This window comes from Taudactylus pleione, unplaced genomic scaffold (genome assembly GCF_031769625.1).
Source record: "Taudactylus pleione unplaced genomic scaffold, aTauple2 ptg000456l, whole genome shotgun sequence".
In the NCBI taxonomy this organism is placed as follows: domain Eukaryota; kingdom Metazoa; phylum Chordata; class Amphibia; order Anura; family Myobatrachidae; genus Taudactylus; species Taudactylus pleione.
This window is the reverse complement of record NW_028284858.1, coordinates 537,625-563,109: the sequence shown is the minus strand read 5'-3', so window position 1 is coordinate 563,109 and position 25,485 is coordinate 537,625. Positions and strand designations below refer to the sequence as shown.

Here is a 25,485-nt window from a genome sequence, read left to right as displayed (position 1 = left end):
GTATAATGTAATCCCAGAACTTGGCTCTCTAGGTTGTGGTAAACTGAATGTATACACATCCTTATGGCTTTAATCACACACTTGTTTTCTTGTATGGTTTTGCATTGATGTACAAATAAGTCAAACTAAAAGAGCATTACTGTATAGCTCAATAAGTCATTCTAATATAAAATCATTTGAGGAATTAGTCCCAGACACCTAGGGATCATCGTAGGAACACACCACTCCAACACTAACTATGTCCTAATAGTTCTACACATGCAACAAATATCCTGATTACTAATCCTATCTATTTGTGATCTTAGAAGGCAGCTTGATGTTTGATTGCTCTTTTAGAAACTTATAATACATATAATTAAAAAAATATATATTTTAGTTAGTCTTTACTCTTACTGGAGTATGATTAGAGGCACTAAATGCAATTTACAAAAGCGGCAACATGTGAATCCCACAGTGCGCATACTGCCTTGTGACGTCACGCGTTTAGCAACCCATGTTTTTTGTTGTCATTGATTTAGAGCACTTTTTTTTTTTTTTTTTTACAGTTATCTCCAAATTTTTCATAATGCTCCCCAACAGTGGCGGAACTCCCAGAGACAATGGAGTCATTTGCCGCCGGGCGCCAGCCCTGAAGGGGGCACCTGGCTCCATTGTCACCAGGCACTGCTGAGGAGGAGCTACATGGAGGAGCCGCTGATTGGCACTCCACCTCCATGACCTGCTGCTACCGGAGTGCTCTATGGTTGCGAACGTCACGTAGCATGTGACCGCCGCGACCCGCCTGAGCACCCGACGCACAAGCAGGGGGATTTCTTAGTAAACAGAAACCCCCCCCCTGCCCGCCGATCAGTATGAAACACATCACCGGCGATGTGTTTGTTTTAGCAGCCAATGAGAGTCAGACAGACTCTCATTAGCTGCTTTATCTACGGAGGGAGCCGGGGCCGGGCGGAGCTCACTCATGATCTCCGCCTTCCGGCTCCCGCAGTGGTTATGGGAGAGATGTCATGACGTTTCTCCCATAGTGCTGAGCAGGAGGACAGAGGAGCGGACGTGGCGAGCGCAGGAACGGGGATTCAGGTAAGTAATCTGTGTGTGTTATATCTGTAAGGGGCACTGCATTGGGGGGACCCACTACTGGGGCCACTACATAGGAGGGGATCCCACTACTGGGGCACTACATAACGGGGCACCGCATAGGGGGGACCAACTATTGGGGGCATTACATAAAGGGGCACTACATAGGAAAGTCCACTACTGGGGGCACTGCATAAGGGGACCACTACTGGGGGCATTGCTGGAGGCACTTCATAAGGGGGACCACTACTGAGAGCATTGTATAAAAGGCACTACTGGGGGCACTGCATAAGTGGACCACTACTGGGGGCACTGTATAAGGTGCACTACTGAAGGCACTGCATAGGGGGACCACTACTGGGGGCACTGCATAGGGGGACCACTACTGGGGGAATTGTATAAGGGGTACTACAGGAGGCACTGCATAGGGGGACCACTACTGGAGGCACTGCATAGGGGGACCATTACTGGGGGGGCACTACATAGGCGGGAACTGCATAAGGGGCACTGCATAGGGGGACATCTACTGGGGGCACTGTTTATGGGGCACTACTGGGGGCACAGTATAAGAGGAACTGCATAGGGGTGTGGCGGCAGCTGTGGCTGGCATAGGTGCTGGGGAGGTGGTAAATTTTAATGTGTGTGTGTGTGTGGGGGGGGGGGGCACCAACATTTATCTTGCCTCCGGGCACCTGGGATGAAGATACGCCACTGCTCCCCAATGTTTGTCATCAGTAACAATGAGTCCAACAGTCACTGTACCTACAAAAATATCATGGACACCAATAGTTTAAAGACTGGCATAACCTTACCATCTGATTCTCAATAGCTGACTCTGTTTTTTGGATGAGGGAATCCAGCACAGAAGGGTTGATGACCAAAATCCTACTTAGAGTTTGCAGTCTGTGCTGAAATTTATGGTATCCAACATGCACCCATGGAAGAGTCAGCAGTTCATGGGCTCCTTTAGAAGCTCTCAATTCATCAATACATGTTGAGAGCGCTATCTCCATCACCTGCAACATAAATTAAGTACTTAAATGTGGTTCAAGACATAAAAACAATATTTCTTCAAGAAGTCAACAACTCTGCACTGTTATTCTTACCAGTAACTCTTCAGCGGATGATATACTCATAGTCATAAGGAGAAAGTCAGTCTTATAATTCAGGAACAGAGTGTGCTGATCATTGTCTGCTTGGGAGGAAATATATTTTCCCAACGGTGTCTTAGAGAATATGTTGGCAAACTCCATTTCAGCATCTAAACAAAAAGAAAAATCCTTTATTCTCTGAATCTGAAATCAAACTAAATTCTGGGAGCACTGTTGCAGAGCTACTCACAAAATGCTAGTAAATGACTATCTAAAAATATGAGATATGGTAAGAACTTACCCTTGTTATCTCTATTTCTACGAAGTCCATAGGGTTCCACAGGATACCTTGGGTATAGGTGTGACGTCAGTCGCCGGGCACCATAGAGTTAAGCTTTTCAGCCTCCCAGGATGCACTAGGGTCCCCCTCCTATACCCAGCCCCCGAGCCAAGGCACCTCAGTTAGTTATCAAGCCATAGGCCGGAGGAGGAGAAGGAAGAGAGAGAAAAAAGATCTGGACACATACAAGAATCACATTCTCACCAGAGGGAGACGGAAAACCGGTGACCAGAGCAAAGCCCATCAGCAGCACAGGTGCGACAGGGCGGGAGTCCTGTGGAACCCTATGGACTTCGTAGAAATAGAGATAACAAGGGTAAGTTCTTACCATATCTCATATTTTCTACTTCAGGGTCCATAGGGTATCCACAGGATACCTTGGGGATGTCCCAAAGCAGTATCCTTTAAGGGTGGGGACGCTCCTGTGCAGAAAGGAGAATCCGCCGCCTGAAGGAAGCATCCTGAGAGGCGAAGGTGTCAAACCTGTAATACCTCACGAAGGTATGGACAGAAGACCACGTAGCAGACTTGCAGATCTGGACTGCAGAGGCACCACGTCGAGCTGCCCACGAAGGACCCACAGACCTAGTGGAATGAGCCTTCAGAGAAGGAGGAACCGGTAGGCCTTCATGAAGATAAGCTTCAGAAATAGCCATACGGATCCAGGCTGCCAAAGTTTGCTTTGAAGCAGGCCAACCCGTTTTACGGAAGCCATAGAGGACAAACAAAGCGTCCGACTTCCTAAACGAAGAAGTGCGGTCAATATAAGTCCTTAAGGCCCGCACAACATCCAAAGAGGCCTCACCCACGGAAAGACCCGGTGAGTTAAAGGCCGGAACAACGATTTCCTCGTTAACATGAAACTGGGAAACAACTTTGGGAAGAAACTCGGGCCGAGTGCGGAGCACTGCCCTGTTCCCATGAAAAACCAAGAAAGGGGGTCTACAAGAAAGAGCCCTTAAATCAGAAACACGTCTGGCCGAAGCAATAGCCAGAAGGAAAACAGTCTTAGCTGTTAGCCATTTAAGATCCACTGAGCCCAGTGGTTCAAACGGCGGTCCTTGGAGAGCCCTCAGGACCACAGCCAAATCCCAAGGCGCCACAGGTGGAACAAAGGGCAGCTGAATGAGGAGAACACCTTGCATAAAGGTGCGCACATCCGGGATTGTAGCAATCCTACAGTGAAACCAGACAGATAGGGCCGAAACCTGTACCTTCAAAGAAGCAAGGCGAAGCCCATGATCTAGTCCCGCTTGCAGGAAGGCGAGAATCCGAGACAGACGAAACTCCCGTGGTGCATAACCTCTCGGTCGACACCACTGGAAGAACGTATGCCACACGCGATGGTATATCCTCGCGGAAGACTGTTTCCGAGCTCGCAACATGGTACGCACAACAGAGCTGGAAAACCCCCGGGACCTCAGCATGGCCGTCTCAACAGCCACGCCGTCAAAGACAGCCGAGTCAGGTCCGGGTGAAGACAAGGACCCTGAGACAGAAGGTCCGGTCGTAGCGGCAACCGCAGAGGACTGTCCACGGACAGACCCTGAAGGTCTGAGAACCAGTGCCGTCTGGGCCACCCGGTAGCTATCAACAGGAGCGTCCCTCCTTCCTGTTTGAATTTCCTGGATTACCCGTGGAAGAAGGGAGACCGGAGGGAACAGGTATGCGAACCGGAACGTCCACCGGACGGACAGAGCATCCACCAGAGACGCCCCTTCGTCTCTTGTGCGAGACCCGTACACCGGCAACTTGTTGTTGTGCCGGGACGCCATGAGGTCGATCTCTGGAAGACCCCACCTGTCCACCAGCAGTTGAAAAACGTCCGGGTGAAGGGACCATTCCTCCGGATGAACGTCCTGGCGACTTAGAAAGTCCGCCTCCCAATTTAGCACTCCCGGGATGAAGACCGCTGATATGGCTGGAAGATTGCGCTCCGCCCAAACCAGGATCCGAGAGACCTCTACGAGAGCCGCCCGGCTGTGAGTTCCTCCTTGCCTGTTTATGTAGGCCACGGTGGTAGCGTTGTCCGACCGGACCTGCACCGGGTGACCCTGGAGAAACCGATGTGCCTGCTGGAGAGCATTGAAGACCGCACGGAGTTCCAAGATATTTATTGGAAGCTCTGCTTCTGTCGGCGTCCACCTGCCCTGGAACAAGTGTGGACCCAAAACTGCTCCCCAGCCCCGAAGACTGGCGTCCGTTGTCAACAGGACCCAATTTGGAACCCAGAACGGACGTCCCTTGTTGAGGTGGGTCGTCTGTAACCACCAAACAAGGGACAGGCGAACCTCCGGGGTGATCACAATCGTCTGGGACTTCAGAGACTGAGGCAGCCCGTTCCACTTGGACAGGATCAGGTGCTGCAGAGGTCTGGAGTGAAACTGGGCGAATTCCACCATGTCGAACACCGACACCATGGAGCCCAGTAACCTCATCGCCGAGTTTAGGGACACCCGGCGGCTGTGCAGATAACTGCGCACCCTTGACTGTAAAGCGGAGATCTTGTCCTCCGTCACGAAGATCCTTTGCTGTCCCGAGTCCAATAAGGCTCCAAGATGCAGAATCCTCCGAGACGGGATTAGAGTGGACTTCTGCCAGTTGATTAGCCAGCCGTGCCGCTGCAGCAGTGCAATGGTCAGGTCCAAGTGGCGTAACAGGAGCTCTGGAGATCCTGCCACCAATAATAGGTCGTCCAAGTACGGCAACATGCGGACTCCCTGCAGCCACAGAGAAGCCGCCATGACCGCCATCACCTTGGTGAAAACACGTGGCCGTGCTGCCCCCCCCCCCGCAAGGGAATAAGCGGACTTCAGGCAGATCTCCACCTTGCGGTCCGTAGCATCCTTAAGGGAGGACATGGATGGCATCGGCAATGTGGCACTACGGACAAGACGGGTCACGTGAGAATCCACCTGTGGAGGGTATTCCCACTTTGCAAAATAATTATCCGCGAATGGATAAGCCACCGTCGTGTCTCTCTGCGGCTGGTATCTTTTGCCAGGGTGTTTCCACGCCTCCTCTAAATGGTCCACTAACAGACCCGAAAGAGGAAAGACTGTGGCATCGCCCTTCACATCTTTGAAAAAGGCATACTTAGATTTAGCCGCTGGGGGAACTTCGTCCTCAATCACCAAGGCTGTGCGGACCGCTCGAATAAGTCCAGGAATATATACTTTGGACTTAGCATCAGCGTCCTTAGTGTGGAGAGGTTCCTGATCGTAAGGATCCAGAATCTCCCCATCATCAGACGTCCCCTCGTCATCCTCATAAGGAGCCGACAGAGACGCCACCGGCCGTTTATGCGGCCGCATCACAGACTCCCCTTGCAACACATCCGACAAGTGCTGTACAGAACTCGTCAGGGAGTTAAACCACGCTGGCTCCTGAGAAACCGGGAGCGGGGCAATAGGGAGACTGTGGGGTACCACCAATTGTCGTGGGAAACCCTGCATGGGTGACGACACCACTGACTGCTGGGACAAACCCATCGGAGTAAACACGGGCTGCGGAGCTAACTGGCCCACTAAGGCTGTAAGCGCCTGAGCGAAACAAGCCCAGGGCGGCTCCTGTACCGGTGCTGTAACCGTAAGCGGCCGCGCCATGGACAAACACTGCCGGCAAAGGCCCTCCGCGCTACCCTCCCACTCCGCTAACGGTACTTTACACGTAGTACACTGTAGCCGGAGAGGAAAATCACTTTCAGACATGATGGCAAAAGGTATGTGACCCCTCTCACCAATTATATAGTAAATAGGCGAGAGACCACCCTGCAGCACCGCACCGCAAGGGCTTAGCAGAAAGAACAGGGACAGAATAAAGCTGACAGTTTAGAAGAAAAGTTACAGGCAGCAGCGCTAGCACAGTCACATACAATGCAAAGAAAATCAATTCCTGCACTAACAGCGCTGATCACTCAACTACGCAGACACGGGGCCTGGTAGGACACAGCACTGCATACACAGACCTGACCACAGCGGAGGAGAGGTATGCGGGGGGACACAGACCACGATGCTTCCTTCCAGGCTTCCAGCAGCGTTCACCATGCGTTCAGAAGAAGATGGCCGCCGAGGAGCAGAGAGGAGGCTGGCCTGGGGGAGGAGCGCTGCGACAGGGCCAGTCGACAGCGTGCAGAGAGGGCTGTGTGCAGCGGGGGAGGCGCCGGCTGTGAGACAGGGAAGGCGCGCTCCCCTGGCATGCATTTAACCCCTGGGACGCCGCGGCGCTACCGCGCTGCTGCGGTCCGCTGTCCCAGGGGGTAGTGGAAGCGCAGGTTGGTCGCCTGGCTCCACACTGCAGCCAGTCCCCAGGGAGCCCAAACTAAACTGCGGTGCCTTGGCTCGGGGGCGGGGTATAGGAGGGGGACCCTAGTGCATCCTGGGAGGCTGAAAAGCTTAACTCTATGGTGCCCGGCGACTGACGTCATACCTATACCCAAGGTATCCTGTGGAGACCCTATGGACCCTGAAGTAGAAAGTGAATATTAAAAGTGACTACTGAGACACAATTTAAGTGATAAAGTTGCAATATAGTATATTATGACACCACTAGATAAGTTAAGTTAGACAGGAATGTTCCTTATACGAGGGTTGTCCAAAAAGTAATGCCTAAATGCTCATAACTCTGAAATAATAAGCAACATTTATTTGAAACTTTGTCAGTTTGTACTTTAATATGTCTGCTAACTATATATGTAGTTTTGTTTAGGTAGTCCAAGAAATACCATGGAATCCAAGATGAAAAAAAGAGCAGTCATTGAATTTCTGGAAAAAGAAGGCTGCAGTGCTACAGAAATCCACAGAAGACTGAAAAAAGTGGATTGTAAGTGTACAATTGACTATAGCAATGTCAGACGGTGGATGAAGCATTTTTAATCGGGAGAATCGTCCGTGTGCGACAAACCTCGTGGTGGCAGACCATCAACTGCAGTGACAGCAGAGAACCAACACAAAGTCGATGCCATGATTCAGAAAGACCATTGTGTGACCATCAGCGATATCAGTGATGAACTGGAATGTAGCCATTGCACTGTAGAAACACTAATCAATGATTTGGGATATCGTAAAGTGTGCTAAATGGGTTCCAAAGCAATTAACCAGGGATCATAAGTCCCAGAGGTGGAAGTGTGCAATGATCTTTTGACCAAATTTGAAGCCAACCCTGAGATGTTTTTGGAAAATGTCATTACAGGAGATGAGAACTGGGTATTCCATTATGACCCAGAAACAAAGGCGGAATCAATGCAATGGAAACACCCATGTTCACCTAGACCAAAACAGTTGAAATCACAGCGATCCGTAAACAAAGTCATGGCCACATTCTTCTGGGATTGCCGAGGTGTTATTCTTATCGATTGCTTGGAATAAAACCAGTCAATCAACAGTGATCGATACAATATTACACTTAAGAAGCTGAAAGAAGCCAGCCACAAAAAAAGGTCAACAATTTGACTGTCAAATGTCATCTTACACCACGACAATATTAGACCTCACACTTCGATGGCAACATCTGCGGCCATTGCCAAAATGGGGTGGGCAATAATGCCACATCCACCACACAGTCCTGATTTGGCCCCTTCTGACTTTCATCTGTTTGGCCCTCTCAAGTACTGTCTCCGTGGTCAACATTTTGAAGACATAGAGGTTGTTAAAAACGCTATACGTTCCTGGGTCAAACACCAACCACTGGAATTTTTCCAAAGTGGATTCACAGCTTGGGTTGAGAGGTGGAGAAAATGTTTGAGGGCAGATGGTGAATTTTTTGAGTAGAGTCATTCTGTTACTAGATTTGCCACTAACACATGGAGTCTTAGTAATAGAACACCAAGGCTGACAAAGTGTAATCCTCTTTTATGTGCACCTGATGGAACTGAAAAACGTACTGGAAGGAAATGATCATCCAATAAGCAGATGGGAAGCTTGGTTTTGTTGTCACAGACTTGTTCCCTGGTAACAATTGCAGCAAGCTCTAACCTAGGGATTTAAGAGGCCAAATAACGTCTATTGGAAGCCCATCTTCCAGTTTACTCAAAACCTCACCCGGCAGACAAGGATTGGAACAATCCTCTAGATTTGCTGCTGTCACACCTTCCTGTTTTGAAGAAGGCTATCTCCTATTATTATGTTTTTTTTCGTGAGGACATGGATCACTCCATTTCCACCACAGAGATGGCACAGTGGCTGCCGCAATTCCTCTCGATTTCAGTAGATGATTTGTTAGCTGCGCTTGCGGTTTCCCGTAGAACATTACCATCGGCCATGTATACCGAAACGTTTCTAAACATTTTTCACCCAGCATATTTATTTCCACGCAGGAGCTTCCTCATGGGACGTTCCTCCTCTCATGCATGTTATCAATGAGGAGAGGACAATGCAGCCCTGTTTCATTGTTTCTGGCTCTGCTCACTGGTTAGAAAGTTCTGGCTCCAGGTCAAGCGTTATGCTGAAGACAATTTCATTATCTGCCTTTCACTGCAGAGTGGGTGGTGCTGGGTATTTTGCCGGTAGCCACTAGGATTAGTAAAGGGGGAAGGCGATTGCTCCTAGCTATTAGGGCGGCTGGCCGTAAGGCAATTCTGCAAGAGTGGATTTCCGTATCTCCCCCATCATTGTCCCTGTCTAAATCTAAGCTTTTCTACTTGTTACGCATGGACTGGGTAGAAGTAGCTATGGATAAGGAGCATAAAGTAGAAAGTTTATTTAACATGTGGGAAAGCTATATTTCTACACTATCTATAGAGATGAAACGCCAAATTTATCATAGGTTACGTAGTACTTCTTGACATGTATCGCGTATAATCAACAATGATCCGCCCATTGATCTTGATTCAAACTCTGTTTATGGATCGGAGGGTGTGGGGTTCTTCTGTGGCGGGGGGGGGGGGGGGGTGTATTTTCTATATTTAATCTGTGAACATTATAAGGACAACTATATATATATGTCTGTGGTTCTGACTGTTCATTACAATATTCAGTCATGTTCACTCTTCTGTATGTGATATCTATTATATATTCTGTATTTCAATTGTACTGATTCTACATCGATATTATGTTATCTTTCTGTATTTTATATGATTCTTCAATAAAAAAATAAAAAAACCTCACCCGGATCAGAGACCTACTTAATATTGATGGGTATCTGTTAAGTATCTACAGTTACACATTAACCCTGCAGTGTTAAGTGTTTTGGTCCTTGGACCGTCTCTCAACACATGGTGTGTTGTAAAAACACGTAGCAAATGGTCAGCAATGTGAGTCAGTCAGCTAGAACAAAAGAGCCGCCAAAAAAGAGGAATCTGACCATGAACACTTAAAGCAGAATCTGGATCCGAAAGTCAGACACTGGAATTGTGCTCTGCACCACTGCAAAACAGAATACAATTTATTCCTCTAGAGACATGCAATAGAGGACAGGAACTTGATTGAAAGATATTAAAGCATATTTGACTTAGAACGTAAGAATCATATACTCCTTAGACAGGGTTTAATTCAGAAAATCATGCACCTCCAGTGTTTCCATGGGCAACTAGAAGAATCAGAAGAAGAAAAGATCATCCAAGGATATATAAACTTATTGCACAAAGCAGCCAGCGATAGCCCATCCAGAAGTATGTTTTGCATTGTGTTAAGGTCTTGCAATGAAATGGAACATAAAAATACCAACCACAACTGCCTATGCACCCAAAGCATGCTGCTCCCTGGCTCGTCTCTCAGAAGGAGCCTGAATATAACTCTTGGTAGGTGAAAATCAGGATGAGAGCTACGAAGCGGTTAATTTAGCTAGAGCCTGCTTTCCAGACATCCTTCACCCACTGGCTTACATACCAAGCCGACCAGGGTGTAACACGGTAACTGGTACTAGACTTCCAACTGGAAAAGTAGCCTATATGCAGAACTAGGAACATATCCAGAGACTAAAGTCAGTACTGGACCACAAACATGGGGAGAGAAACATAACTGACTGCACCAGATAAAGAAAGTCAGGACTCAACATAATGGGAGGATTGCCAAGACAGAAACTACATTGGCCATGAACACTGTAGCAACACAAGGCAGGGCTCAAAATAGGGTGAGAACTGTTCTATGCTGAAGAAGGCAGTACTCAATACAAGAAGCGGTGGCGAGTACCATAACAATCTTAAGCAGATAATTAAAGTCAGCACTCCACAAAGTATAGAGAGTACAGTCACAACCTATTTAGCCGAAATGTCAGCACACGAGGTAACTCAAAAAGATACAAACACACATTAGCTGATAATCAGTACTTAATAGATATTGTAAGAAAATAATTTAGCTAACAACATTGTACTCAATACATGAGAGAGAGTAAAGCACCATGATACTATATAGCAGCTAGTGAGTAAAAACCAAATAACAGGATTTTGATACTTACTGTTAAATCCATTTCTCCGATTCCACAGGGGAAACTGGAGGTTCTGACAGTGGGTTGAGTAGAGCCTGGCACTTTCAGAATCTAAAAGTGTGACTGGCTCCTTCCCCTCTATGCCCCATCAGCCCCAGTTTTAAGAAATGAGCCCGAGAGGAAACGGAGGACAAAAAAGGAGAAAATTCGGACCAACACACTGCAGGTACACAAACAGTCACACAACAATAACAGACAAAACGGCAACAGAACCGAAGCAGAATAAGTAACAGGTAAGAAGCACTGGGTGGGCGTCCAGTATAAATGGGTTTCAACGTAGTTTCCAATTTCCACTCTGAGCTTTCCTTTAACGTATTAGCTCCTGGAACTGGAAGCGTGGTTCTCTTCAACAGACGAGAAACCGAAGAGTCGACAGGTGGCAGAATCTCCCATCAACTTCTATTCTCTGTAGGAAAAGGATAAAGGGATAAACACGCCTAGGGATCTGGAATTTACAGTCCGGACGCTGCCAGTCTGCCGCCATCTGTTCGTCTAACTTACCTGAAACCGGAAAGTTAACAGAAGACTTCTGTTTCTTAGCAAACAAGGAGTCATCTAACGATCCTGGAGCCTCAGGGTCAGAAACGTGAAGTACTTTCCTCGCAGCCAGGATAAGTGCTTCAATACCCTGCATCGCTTCAGGTTCTTGCAAAGAAGCCTTTATTTAGAATTCGTCCAGCATCTCCCCTTCCTCCTCCTGAGACGAGTGATCTGCTTCAGAATCCTCATCTGACTGGAGAACCGCCGGAAGTGCCCTGAACCTAGACGGCCAACTTACCACGGCCTCAGGAGACTTAGGAGCAGAACCCATCACCTGGGAAAGGCTATTTACTGAGCGAGCTAGATCCTGAGCCCAAACTGGTTCTGTAGCAAGAAAAGAATGGTGAGAGGTGCTAGGTCTATCCTAGGCAGCCTCCCGTTCCCTACGGGAAGTGGCTAATTCTGATGCAAGACCTGCCATGATCCTTGCCAAACTATTTATTAAGGCGGGTGTGATTATTAAGGAGGGTGTGACAGTCTGTGCTGTGTTAGCGCTCTCCGCTTCACAAGCACCGCACAGGGATGACCCTTTAGAGCGAGCCTGGTTAAATTTCTTCTTGCACTTACTGCAGGCAAACAGTTTCTTTGTAGCAGTCTTGTCTGTTGCTTTGTAAGACATCATAACCTCTCTCAGACAAGCAACACACACAGTTGCAGAGACCTGTGACAGCCAATGTAAACTGAGGAACAGAGCAACAGATAGGGAGGAGCAGAATATCAATATAAGACTACCAATGTAGAATAGACAGGCTTATAAATGAATGCTACCCCACAGCTGAACTCACAGACCCCTAAGCAGACTGAAGTTGTCTGTCCACTCTGCTCTGATGTGCTGAAGTCTTAGGGATGAGAAGCCCTGGAACCGCTAGCTGTCCACTCTGTATAGGCTAAGATGGCGCGGCTCCTTGTGAGCAGTGCGTGCCAAATCCACTGAGATATGGAGGAGGAAGAGAAGGCGGCGCATAACTCTCACATAGAGAGACACTATCACTATGCCCGCTGCCAGGAAACTCCGCCCCCCCTGAAATGGCTCCGGTTAACAACTAACTATACCCTACCCTCCAACATGACCCGTTCCATTAGTTACAAAGCACTCCGCTCCTGGACTTTCCACCTAATGTATGATTGCAGTCACCTGTGTTGAACTAGGTAATTGATGAGACAGGTGTTTTAGCACAGGTGACTGCAATCATAAATTAATAGGAAAGTCCAGGAGCATAGCATTTTGTACCTAATGGAACGACTCATGTTGGAGGGTCTGCTATGCAGAGTATAGAGCAGAGGTTCCCAAACCGTCATTACAGTCCAGGTTTTAGGGATATCCAGGTGACTTAATTAGTACTCCAGTCAATTTGATTTAATCCCCTGGGCTCAAGCATGGATATCCTTAAAACCTGGACTGTAATGGCACAGTTTGGGAAACACTGGTATAGAGCACAGATCGAACAGCTCTCAGTAGGAGAGCATAGAAATGCCCCCATCTAAGACAGCGTCGGTGCCCTTCTCCATTATGCACCGGCACGGTACTCAAACAGCCGTGTCCAAGCGGCTGTAAGGGGACCCGTGCTCCCGGAAGCTGGAGCCGGTGCTACTCTCATGCGAGCATTGGCGCAGCAGGCAGTCAGCTGCGTCCAAGCAGCTATAAGGTACCAGCGCAATGCAAGCGCCGGCGGCAGGCCGAGAGCCACATCAAGCAGCCCTGGAAGCCAGCGCCGGTGCTTCTCTCGTGCAAACACCAGCGCGGCAGACTGACAGCAGCGCTTCTATAAGTGACAGTGCATAGCAACTGACACTAGCCCAGCTGGAGTTTACTAACACCTTTCCTGCTAATCAGGAGAGGTATGCATTCTCACAGAGCTATTGCGGCCAGGATGCTGGGCAGTGAGGGTGAGCAGGGAGCCCGGACACGAGCCGGTTTCAGGTGTGGCGGACCCCGCTGAGTCTGTGGACTCTCTATCCTCCATGTGGGGGGCCCCTCCATGGGGTGACCGGACACATGCTGCAATAGCCGTGGCGGTACACTCTTTGGCAGCTCCCACGGTGCAGGCAGACTGCCACAGCCAGCAGTCTGCCTGTCCTCATTGATCTTATTATAAAAAATTAAATAAAAACCAGAAAATAGGGCTGGAGACAGCCCCATGTGCACCGGCTCTCTTGGGCACATTCTAAAAACTGGGGCTGATGGGGCATAGAGGGGGAGGAGCCAGTAACACTTTTAGTTTCTTAAAGTGCCAGGCTCTACTCAACCCACCGTCTATACCCCATTGTCAGAAACTCCAGTGTCCCATAAGTGTAATAAGAAGTGTGCCAGGCCAGGCAGTGGTGTCAAAATGTGGGTGAAAACACAATGCAGGGCCTGCACTGACCCTGCCCCCAGGTCTGTAAGAAAGGGAACCGGAGGGATACCAGATAACTCAGAAACTGTTAAAGAAGAGAACATAACACCTATAAAGTTATTGTATAGATGGTACTATGTGCCCGTCCGACTTCATAGAATATATCCTGACACTCCAGACATATGCTGGAGAGGATGTGCCAATGAGGGCACCTTTCTTCATATATGGAAGTCATGTCCAAATATAGTAAATCTAAGTCATTGGTCTGATAACTTGCTTACTTAATGTCGCTATTCCCTACGATCCTAAGTTTCTTCTTCTACCCCTAGACCTCCCTACGTTGACTAGGTATCAAAATAAATTAATGCACCACATCTCTGTCACGACTTGGCAATTGGTGCCAATCTGGAGACAATCTACTCCTCCTTCTATGCTGTTTATTATGTCCTGAATATGGTGTATTTATCAAATGGAATTCATTACTACTTTTATTAATCACTCTTCTAAATCATGACAAAATATAGAGCCCTTGATTAGCTTCTGAAAACATTCCTTCCCCTTTTGTCTTATAATAGCCATTTATATTTAGTATTGTTTTTACGTTTCTACCCCTAGGATCCACCCAGGAGGTTCTTTTCCCCTTCCCCTTTTTTCTCTCTCTCTTTCTTCCTCTTTCTCCTGGTTTTCCTTTTTTTTTTCCCTGTCACTATTTCTCCTATTCAACCTTACCCTTTGTCGTATGTGTTGGAAGTTTTCTTTTTTGTTTTCTAGAGTTCTAATATAAAATTGATCACAACATTGTGTTTTTTTTGTGTGTAGACCTGATATATATTTCATCTATGCTATTTTATTATTGCGTTTTCATTGTTTTGGTATTTGTTGTTTATTGTCATCAGCTCAATAAAAATGTATATTTTTTTGTAAAAAAAAGAAAAGAACATAATGTTCAAAACTGCTCCTGTAGTTACGCAAAAATAAGCCCAAACCAATGTGGCATAGCATTACATCGAAAGAGCAAGGCATAGTGGGCAAGGCAAGAGCAAGGCACCCATTTCCCCAACAACTACTGGTTTTCTTTTTGGAGGAAACAGCCTTTCAACTTTATTTCTTCACCTGAGTATTACAAATATCTCCAATTAAAATGCTGCACATGCTAAGACTGCCAGCTAACGCTTATAAATGATAGGGGGAGTTTTACCTTCAACAGAAGTAATGTAATAAGCTTGAGTCCAAATTTCTTCCAAATATTCTTTAATCCTCCAACTGAAAGGTAAGCGAGGTTGGCTAAAAGCAGAGATGTTCATGTAGTTTTTCACCAGGATTGTTTCAGTCTGTGAACTAAAAATGAACAAACACATTTTTTTTTTTCTAATATTATGCTTTGGTCTACTAGTGTTTTGTATACATGTTGCACTATGATGATATGTTTATGTCTCAGTGATGTTTTGCGATGTTACCAAATCTCTGTAATCTGTGCTGACCATCCTGTACCCCTCAAAATTGATAATTTAGTTTGCTGTTTATGGGCATTAGAAAAGTACTGAAGTTTTTAAATAATGTCAAATGGCTGATGTGTATTTTTTTTCTTAAAAAAATGCAAAAGATATGATAAAAAGCAAACTTTTTTGTTTAATCTCAAACGAATTAAACAAAAAATAAAGGGGAAAAAAAGATTTTTGGGGTACTTTGAAAAATGATAAAAACAATATTTTTTCAATTAAAAAATACTGTAATTACATTTGGGGTGCCTAAACTAAAAGTTAATTTTGGTAGTAATTTGAGGCCATTTGTGGTTTTTGGGGGTTTTTTTACTACAAAAAAATTACATGTAATTATTGGACTAATTAAGCAAATTGGAAATTTCCAATTGCCTAATTAGTTATTGGGGGGTGTCCAAGGTGTTCAGCCTGATGTCCCGACATTTTAACCTTAAAATAAAAATGATCCTTTCCATCTCTTACCCTCAGGGAGGTGCGAATGGAAAAATGCGAATTCTCTCTGACTGGTTCAGTGCAAGTTGCTAGTTGGATTGCAAAATCAATTCACTGTGTGAATTCGAAGAGAAAACAGCAACTCGCACCTAATTGGAATGAGCCTTATGAATGCTGCAGACAGATAGAAAATGTAGGGCCTATGGCTAACAGATAGCTTCAGAATGTGAATTTATACCACGATCCTTAATAGCATGTTAGGACATACAACAGAATGCTGTTACTTAAGAAAACTAATAACATCTAATTGTAGTGTTAAATGTTTTTACAGAATCAATTACTGTATTAACATACTGATTACCTTTATACCAGTGTTCTGTTTTATTATGTAATACTTCTTTGTGGCAAGTTCCGACTTTAGTTTATTTTAACTATTAAGCCTGCACTCTGCTCCACCCCGCCCCCACTCTATCCACCCCTCCCATCCTGCTGCTCTATCCGACTCCACCCCTTGCTCCGTTCCCCGCCCCCTGCTCTGTCCTGCTCCTCCCTCCGCTCCGTCACCGGAGGCCCGGCAGTAACTCCATCCTCTCCAGCCGGGCTATGGTCTCTCCAGTCTCCCTTTAAGTGGGAGCAGCTGGATAGGCAGCGTGTGCCCCTGCTCCCAATGCACAGGCACGTTGGAGACTGGACAGACCTTAGCAGATGTATTCCCATGAAGAGTAAAAGCAGACCTGCACTGCATGTAATACAATAATCCAAAATTTTAAATATTCAACAGACTGCAAAATTTGCCCTACAGATGTATATCAATACAGAACCATACAGGAGAAGCACAATTAGGGCTTTAATTAAAGCAGCAAGAAGAAACAACAAGTTACCTAGTCTTTTCCTTTTATTGCATATATAAGAAACGTACTGTACCTGCGGTTGTAGCAAATGTTGAGAAGTCTCTCATCACAAAAAATGAACATCCATAGAGATTTAATAAAGTCCTCCACGTGGGAATTCACAAGAAATTCCAAGTTGGCGTTACGATCAATAATGGACAATATTTGGGATAAAAATGGAGTCACAGCTGTTTGAATTCGTTTCCAAAGGGTTTGCCTATACAGAAAAAATACATTGATTTGTAATAATGTGATAATACTACATCAATGAGATATCACATATTAAGGATGAGATTCAATTAGCCTCAGTTTGTCCCGCGCAGCTTCATCTCTCAGGTAAAGTTAACGGAGTTATTAAATTATAAGCTCAGATTAAACTGTAGCAAAATGTAGTAAAAAGTGTTGTTTTCCATGTATTCTATAAATACGTCCTCCTCATCTCCACATCTCAGTACAGTGTACTACCAGCATCAGCCACCACTGCTCTCATCCCATACACTGTCTCTATGGCTGCTTCATCTAGGATTTCTCACATCTCCAATCATGTCACCAGCTGCCTTCACATCTAACGTGAAATCCTGCCCCAGTAATACAATAATATACCTGTCTATTTCAAACTGCAAAACGGGTACTGTAAATGGCATAAAATAAAATAAAAAAAGCATTACATCAAAAAAGTTCTAATCTAACAATTTAATAATGGAGGATAACTGGACTATATATAAAACACATGTTTATAAGCTTGTACCTTGCTATTTTTTATCACAATGCGATTGATCACTTTCTTGTGCATGCTAAGATAAAGCTTTCATATTAAATACTTACTGTAAAAAGTATTCAATGAAAAGACTTAACATACACTATATGGACAAAGTATTCAGACGCCGTACCATTACACCAACAGGGACTGTAATGACATTGTATTCAAATATATATACTTTAATGTGAAGTTGGTCCCCCTTTTGCAGCTATAACTCTTCTTGGAAGGCTTTCCACAAGGTTTGGAGGGCTTCTGTGGGAATTTGTGCCCATTCATTCCGTAGAGCATTTATGAGGTCAGGCACTGATGTTGGACAAGAAGGTCTGGCTCGCAATCTCCGTTCCAAAGGTGCTCAAAGGGGTTGAGGTCAGGGCTCTGTGCGGGCGAGTCAAGTTCTTCCACACCAAACTCATCAAACCATGTCTTTACAGTCTTTGCTTTGTGCACTGGGGCACAGGCATGTTGGAATAGAACAATGCCTTGCCCAAACTGTTGCCACAACGTTGGAAGCATAAAATGTATTGGTATGCTGAAGCATTAAGATTACCTTTCACTGGAGATAAGGGGCCTAGCCCAAACCCTGAAAACCAACCCCATACCATTACCTGCAAACAAGCAGGTAACATTCTCCCGGCATCCGCCAAACCCAAACTCGCCCATCTGACTGCCAAGCAGAGAGTTTCCACTGCTCCACAGTCCAGTGTCGGTGTGTTTTACACCACTCCATCTGACGCTCGGCATTGGACTTAGTGATGTGAGTCTTGCATGCCGCTGCTTAGCCATGGAAACCCATTCCATTAAGCTCCCGCCGCACAGTTTTTGTGCTTACATTAATGTCAGTGGACGCTTGGAACTCTTCAGCTATGGAATCAGCAGAACGTTGGCGACTTTTACGCACCATGCGCTTTAGCAGACGTTGACCCCGCTCTGTAATTTTACATTGTCTGACACTTCGTGGTTGATTTGTGTAGGGGAAGGGGAAATAGGAGGAATCAACGCACCGACAACGTTATAGCTATATACAATAGAAAAGACCGCTATTATATTATGATAATCTCATTATTAACAAAATGACTGATGTATAGATATCTCAAGTTGCGGTGGTGCTCACTAGAGTAAAACAGTTATATCAAAAATAAAGAAAAAATAAACTATTTGTGAGCACTCTTATATAACTGATATTATTACTTAAAACATATCTTTAATTGGCATATTGATGCCTACATAACTCACAGTATGGACAAACAACAAGAAAACGACATAGTACAACATGAAACATATATAAATCCGATTGTCTTGTGTCATAAAATCCAGCTAAATTTAAATACTCCCAAGAGCAGATAAGATTAGGTATTGCTGGAAGATTAGTAATCAGACAACTAATCGGAAGAAAATATTAGTGCCTCCTTTTAATAAATATAGTTATAAGATAAGTCTCAAATTGGCAGAAAAACAAAGTGTGTTCTTTATAGTGGCAAAATATAACAAATTATCATAACTGTCATACACAGCTATAATAGCTAAATTGAACTAGTACTAGTTTGTATAATAACACAATATGAGGTACACATCATGTATGACGTTGGCCGGATACCAGATAATACCTATAGGTATAAGTAATACCTTGGAATATCAGAATAGTAAAGACACTGTTACACTAAATTCTACTGCTCCTCACTTAGCATCAATGAGGAGTGAGAGATTATTCGGGAGCAGTTGCCCCCTAGAAACAACAGTGTAACCGCAATGTTACTCAATTTTTCATTTCTGCTGTTACGGGTCTTACATAATGCATAGGACCCCCAATGAGAGTTACTCTGATTGAGACAGTCGTCAGTAAATAGAGTAAATAGAAAGTATGTAGACAGCAGGTATCAACATTATTTTGACAAAATATACATAAGGCAGTATGTTACTTAATGGTAACTGTAATATGTAGCCCCTGCTAATAATCCAAAAACATGTCACTAAAAGTGAAAAGTGACAAGCAGGTGTTGAAAGCCAGCTGCTACAGATAAATAAAAGAAAAAAATAGCCACTGACCATTAGTCATAGGCTAGCAGTAAGTGGGTTTGTCACATCAACATTAACCAGTGTGCACAAAATCTCTATCTAATATTGCTGCCTGTATGATTCAAGATGTATCCTTTCTCAAACAGTTAAACAACAATAAATGGTTTAATTAAATCAGCAAGATGTATTGTCATGCATTCACAACAATATATTTCGGGGCAATTCTCTGCTGATTGACTGCTAATATTAGAGTGAGTAACGCAGCATTTAGTAATACGCTCTAACCTCAATTATTATACACATTCATATGTAATATGCACATATTATATCATATGATCCTGCTGAGGAAAAAATGTGTCATGCATAATAATACTGTTCGCTCAGCTGGTCAGAAAAAAGAGAGAGATAATTGCAGTAAATAAATAATAAACTTCTAATTATATATTCATGACAGGATAAAGTACAAATGTAAGCACTGTTGTAAAAGGTCCATCTAACCCCGCTGTATTAATTCAACAGGTCAGGAATTAGAAATAACCAGGTTACCAAATAGAAAAAAAGAAAGATGGTCATACATACAAGCTACTGAACATAGGTCAAAAGCCTGTCAGTAATCAGTACAAGATGATGTGAAAAGATTCGTTTACATCAGCATAATTCCGGACCAATAAAGATAAATATAGTATCCAAGTAGCTATTATAAGTGCCAACATAAACAGGCCGCTAAACACAGATCAGACACCTGTCGGACAACAGTGTGCAGTCATGCAGAGCAGTCCGCCCGTGCAGGCACACCATCCGGACCAATATACAATTGTGAAATATGATAGATAGGTATACAAACTAGTAGATGGGGTGTCCTGTGCTGCGCAGACACAGGCACCCGTCCGAAGCGCGTTTCGCCGATCAGGCTTGTTCACGGAGGTGAGAGCACTGTCTAGAGGTCTCTGAACTACCCAAGCTAATATCCTGTGCGGTAGCGTCTCATACGTCATTAAGACGTGATTGACACATGGTCCGGCCTGTAAGCATCAGTGCCAGGCCGAAGTAATTGAAGGTGATAAATAGATTTAGCCAAGACCTCCTGTGATCTGGATTGACGGAACTTCCGTCATATGAAAAAATCTGGATTCTAAGTTAAATAGGTTGTCAACCTTCGTGGTTGAGTTGCTGTTGTTTCTAAACGCTTCCACTTTCTAATAATATCATCTTACAGTTCCCCTGTGGAATATCCAGCAGGGATGAAATTTCACGAACCGTCTTATTGTAAAGGTGGCATCCTATCCCGGTACCAGACTCACTGAGCTCTTGAGAACGACACATTTTGTATCACAAATGGAGACTGCATGGCTAGGTGCACACATGTGTCAGTTTTCCCATATATTCCTTGGGTCCTTGTATGGTTTATCACCCACAGTGCAACCTTAGTAGCTCGCCCACCATGGCTGCCTCACCTGGTACACTCGTGGATGGGATGAAAAATACATGGACCTGACTATTATGTTGGGACCCTACTCCTAGCATCAGGATGCTGCAACCACCCATTTTGTGTCATCTCTTCTAGGCGTGACCTATTCCACCCAGGGTAATCCTACGTAGTGCGCCCAAAACGGCTGCCTCATTTGGTACCTTTGTGGGTGGAATATATAACCCATGGAAGTTATTTCCCAAAATGTCTCCACCAACCCTGCAATATGCTTATTGTGCTCTCTAGGTTTTGGTTGATTTTAATTATCTCGGTGTGGTTTTCTATTCTTTTGCAACACCAAATCCTTCTACAATGTACCATGTTTTCTGATGTCTGTAAAGCGACTTTGAGTCCTACTGTATGGGAGAAAAGCACTAAATAAATAAAATTATTATTATTATTATTATTTTATACACCTGTGGCAAAGGGTCTGAATAAAACACCTGAATTCAATAATTAACAGGCGTGGCCAAATACTTTTGTCCATATAGTGTATCTTTCATTTAAACTTCATAGAATCTTTGCATGTGTGGGTGGACCAGTGACTCCTTTTAATGAAACACCTCACAGACAGGGGGTGTCGGGAGAGGTGGTTATTACTGGTACTACATACAGATGTGTATGAGTAGAGAAATTACTCATATATCAGCAATTTCCCCAATGGCATGAGTGATAAGCAGGTCATCTGAGGCAGGTGGCAGGGTTATGAACTGCATAAATCCAGTGCATACCACCAATAATGTCCTGGCTTACTGACTAATCTGTGGGTTATATACTTGTACCCACACCCCATGGCTCTGAGTGAAAAAAAAGAGTAGTAGCATAGCTCACCAAAACACTAGACTGGGACCTACATTACTGTGCCACCCCCACACCCAACCTGGGGGCAAAAAGGTTTATGCTGCAATATTCTTTAAGACTCAGGGAAATGTGATGCTAGACAGTAGATGACACTACTTCCTAGTGAACTGACACAAAATGGCTGCCTCTATAGTGTGTGGATGATGGGTGTGCTTTAGGCAGAAGCCAAATTAGTGTTTTATTTTATGGTTATACCTGAAGGTTCCTGCTTCCTGTAAAGCTTCTTGATTTGTGGCCGCTCCTAAAACCCAATCTTCTGCATTATAGGAGCTCACTTCCTGTGTCTTCAACATTCCATGTAGACGGAGCTTCAGCATCTTTAAGAAAGCGGCTGCAGAAACCAGATGAGCAAGATAATGAATTGTACATAAAATTTGATGTTTTTTATAAAAAAAAAAATAATAAATTTTATATATGTAATGAAAAGGTCTGGGAAAACAATTAAGGGGCATGTCCAATTAGACCCGAAAAGCCGAGTTTTTTTTTTTCAAAAAGTTTCACCGCCGCTAGCTTTTCACACATTACATATCGTGCAATCCTATTTCTGCGGTTTTCGCACCTGCGAATTCTCCATGGACAAAAACCAGCAAAAAGTATTCATCATCTCAGAGCAGGTGAAAAAGTGTGCAAAACCCCTATTTTTGGATAAAAATGTTGGGACTTGGTTTAGAACCCCTTGAACACCCTCACTAAATGACCAATTGAGCAAAATTATATTTTAATTATTTTAAATTGGCAAATAATGACATGATGAAAGTGTTGGAAAGTGGGTTTAAAGTATTGGGTCTGGTATTTTGGGAGTCTATATGGATGGGACATGTGTTTTAAAAATTGCTGGTGGCTGCACTTGATGTATTTTTTTTTAATTTTAAAAGTGCCCTAAAATGACACCCTTAATTCAACTGCAGCAGTTATTTTGCCCCCCAAAAAACATTGCTTTATATATGCTGCTTTATCCACTGTTATAGAAAAATTCTTGATGCCCTTCTGCTCCACGGGAGGTTTCTGTCCTCCCTGAGCTCGCCTTAGGACACCTGCGTTACGATTTGACAGAACACCTTAAGAACACCAAATACTTTTATTAGGGCCACTAATACCTTTCTATATAGTTTTCATAAGTCAGTTTGCCTTTTTATGGGGTACAGACAGATTTTCCCAATTTCTACTGTACTTTTCATAGGTTACACCATGGACAGTTTTCGGGCGAATGCTGCATTGCGTTTTTTGTAATAGGATAGGATAGTGCTAAAAAACGGGAGGGCAAAAGACGCAAAATGATCACACCAAAAGCCTTAAAGTGTGCGAAAAACTTCACCCACGTTAAGTTTTCGCATTATCACGGCTAATTGGATACGGCCCTGAATGTGCATGAGGTTTTTTATTACCCTGCAAACAGTAGGGCAAAGTGTCTCAAAACTCTGCTCAAAATGTAGTTATGCAGCCTATAGGGTGATCAAGCATCAACCAATGCTGTTGATGCCCGAACAACCAATAGGCTGATGAGGCTGGGGATTCAGCGCCGCTGCAGTAGCTGTAAAGGCTAAATTTCCAGGTTGCACATGCTCCCACCAGGCAAGCAAGAGCACAAGGAAGGAGAGGGCCGGTGGAGACAGGAGGGAGAAGGATTCCGCAGTCAGCTGCACGGAGTGCACCCACAAGTGAAGCAGGAGGAGAGTGGATTTTATTAGGCTACGGAGCAGTGGCTGCCTGTGTGTGCATCTCCACACAGCCCACTCTCCACAGCAAGAGCAAAGCAGACCACAGTACAGCAGAGAGTGTTCTGTGACAATGTGTGATACAGTAAGTCACAGAGTAGACACTGATGGGGTGGGCATGTATGTACAGTAAGCAAACTGCATTTGGTTTCCTTAGGTAACAAGTTTAGAGAGCTGCCTGGCTGTATGATGAAAGAGAGCAGGTTGCAAAGCAGACATTTAATGTAATTAAGGAATACCATGTAATCAAATTTAAATTATTAATTGATGCATGGATAAGTAGTTAACCATGATCATGACAGAGCTAAGTGCAAGGTACGTTTTAGCGTAAAGGCACACATCCACTAGACGATTAATTTGAGCGATTGAACGATAACGATATCGTTATCATTCATAAATCGTTTGCAAAAATGTCTTAAACGACCAGCGATGCGCTCGTTCAGTGTAGGAACATCACAGACTGACAAACGACTGCACGATTACAATGTTGTAATCGTGCAATCTTTTGCCTGTCGTTTAGTCCGGCTTGCCTACCCTCCCGATTTGGCCGGGAGCCTCCCGATTTTCGGAAGCCTGCGACCCTCCTGACTTCACCCCAGAAAAAACTAGAAACCCCCGCAGCCGGGGGTGGGGGGGGGGTAGTGACGCGATTTGCGCTGTATCGTGTCATCGTGGCCCTGCCCTGCTTCACAATGCCGAAAATAACGGCATTGTGAAGAGGGGGCGGTGCCACGGTGACACGATCGTGCGGCTCTGCCCCTGGCTCTCCCTCAATGTGACGTCAATGGCCGGTCCTGCCCCCCGCTGTTAGCCGACAATCAGCTCCCTCCCGGAAGGCCGGAGCTGATTGTCGGCAAGTATGCGTTTAGTGGATGTGTGCCTTAAGATGTACAGATGTGTCTTGCCTGGCATCTTTTTTTTTTGCAGAAACGGAGACTCTGTTGCAATGTGATACGCCTAGGACGCACCAGGAGACTGCTCTGATAAATTTGTTATATGACATTTACACATCTGTGTGCCACTGAGTCTATATAAGAAGCACAATGAATCTTGACGTGAAAAAAAGCAGCACTACAAATACAGGTTCAGAGACTCAATTACGCAGAGATATACACAGATATACAGTACAAGTGTTGCATACCAAATTAATCAGTGCATTCCCCTGGCGTGTCCTAGTTGCAAATAAGAATAAGAATAATAAAAATATTTAAACAAATCTTGAAAACAGATGTGCATAAGCAATCTGACGGGAAGGGGAGTTATATGCAATAAATACAATATCATTTTAATAATAAATGCAATATACAGCTAATACGTTTTATAAACTAGTCTCTATAAAAATGATAAACGGGTAACGATACCGGTTATCTCATCCTTTGTGCTCAGTAGAGTTATCAGGATCTCAATCCTCCTGGTGCTGCGACTGGTCACATGCTCATCATCTCTCAGCAACCCTATAGCGCACTGCACACAACTGCGGATGAGAATGGTGGTGTCCAGCATCTGCAACATGTGCAAAGACCACTATTATCAGGGGAGGATCGTAATCAGGAAAATCATATCATATGAGTAATCTGTGTTGTATTAGCTTTTTGGTACAAGCTCAACCATTCAATCTGATGTTGTAAGTTACAGTGATTGACCAAGAAAGAAGAGGGCTCCGATAAAGACATTATAAATAGGAAACATTAAATACCCATATGAAGTATTGGTGTAGTAAGTGCTCATAGTTACTAGACCTCATATGCAAACATAACAGGATAAATATAAAATTATAAAAAAAATACGGTAAATATTTACAAATTATACCACACACAATAAACACCAGTGCTATGTTCATCAGTACTACGATCATCGGTAGTACTAAGCCATTGATAGGTTCATCAGCAATAATAGGTCAACTGTAAAAACAGAAGTAATGATATGCACCAGTCCTAACAGAAGTAATTCTGCGGCAAAACATATACTGGTGTGCAGAAGGGCTAGTGGCAATGCCCAGTTCTCTATCAATCAATAGTAATGCTATGACTGATTGACAGCAG

General features: G+C 44.5%; 1 protein-coding gene across 1 annotated transcript in view; it reads right to left on the bottom strand.

The window, feature by feature from the left end:
- The window catches only part of RNF213 (ring finger protein 213), a 282,285-nt gene that overhangs the window by 71,266 nt on the left and 185,534 nt on the right, over window positions 1–25,485 (bottom strand). Inside the window, exons 34-39 of the mRNA XM_088448501.1 lie at window positions 24,805–24,946; window positions 21,924–22,059; window positions 16,661–16,843; window positions 15,004–15,143; window positions 2,184–2,338; window positions 1,890–2,093 (exon numbers count right to left, since the gene is read on the bottom strand). Of these exons, the coding sequence (XP_088304627.1) occupies window positions 1,890–2,093; window positions 2,184–2,338; window positions 15,004–15,143; window positions 16,661–16,843; window positions 21,924–22,059; window positions 24,805–24,946 (960 nt within the window). The remainder of the gene's footprint in view (window positions 1–1,889; window positions 2,094–2,183; window positions 2,339–15,003; window positions 15,144–16,660; window positions 16,844–21,923; window positions 22,060–24,804; window positions 24,947–25,485) is intronic.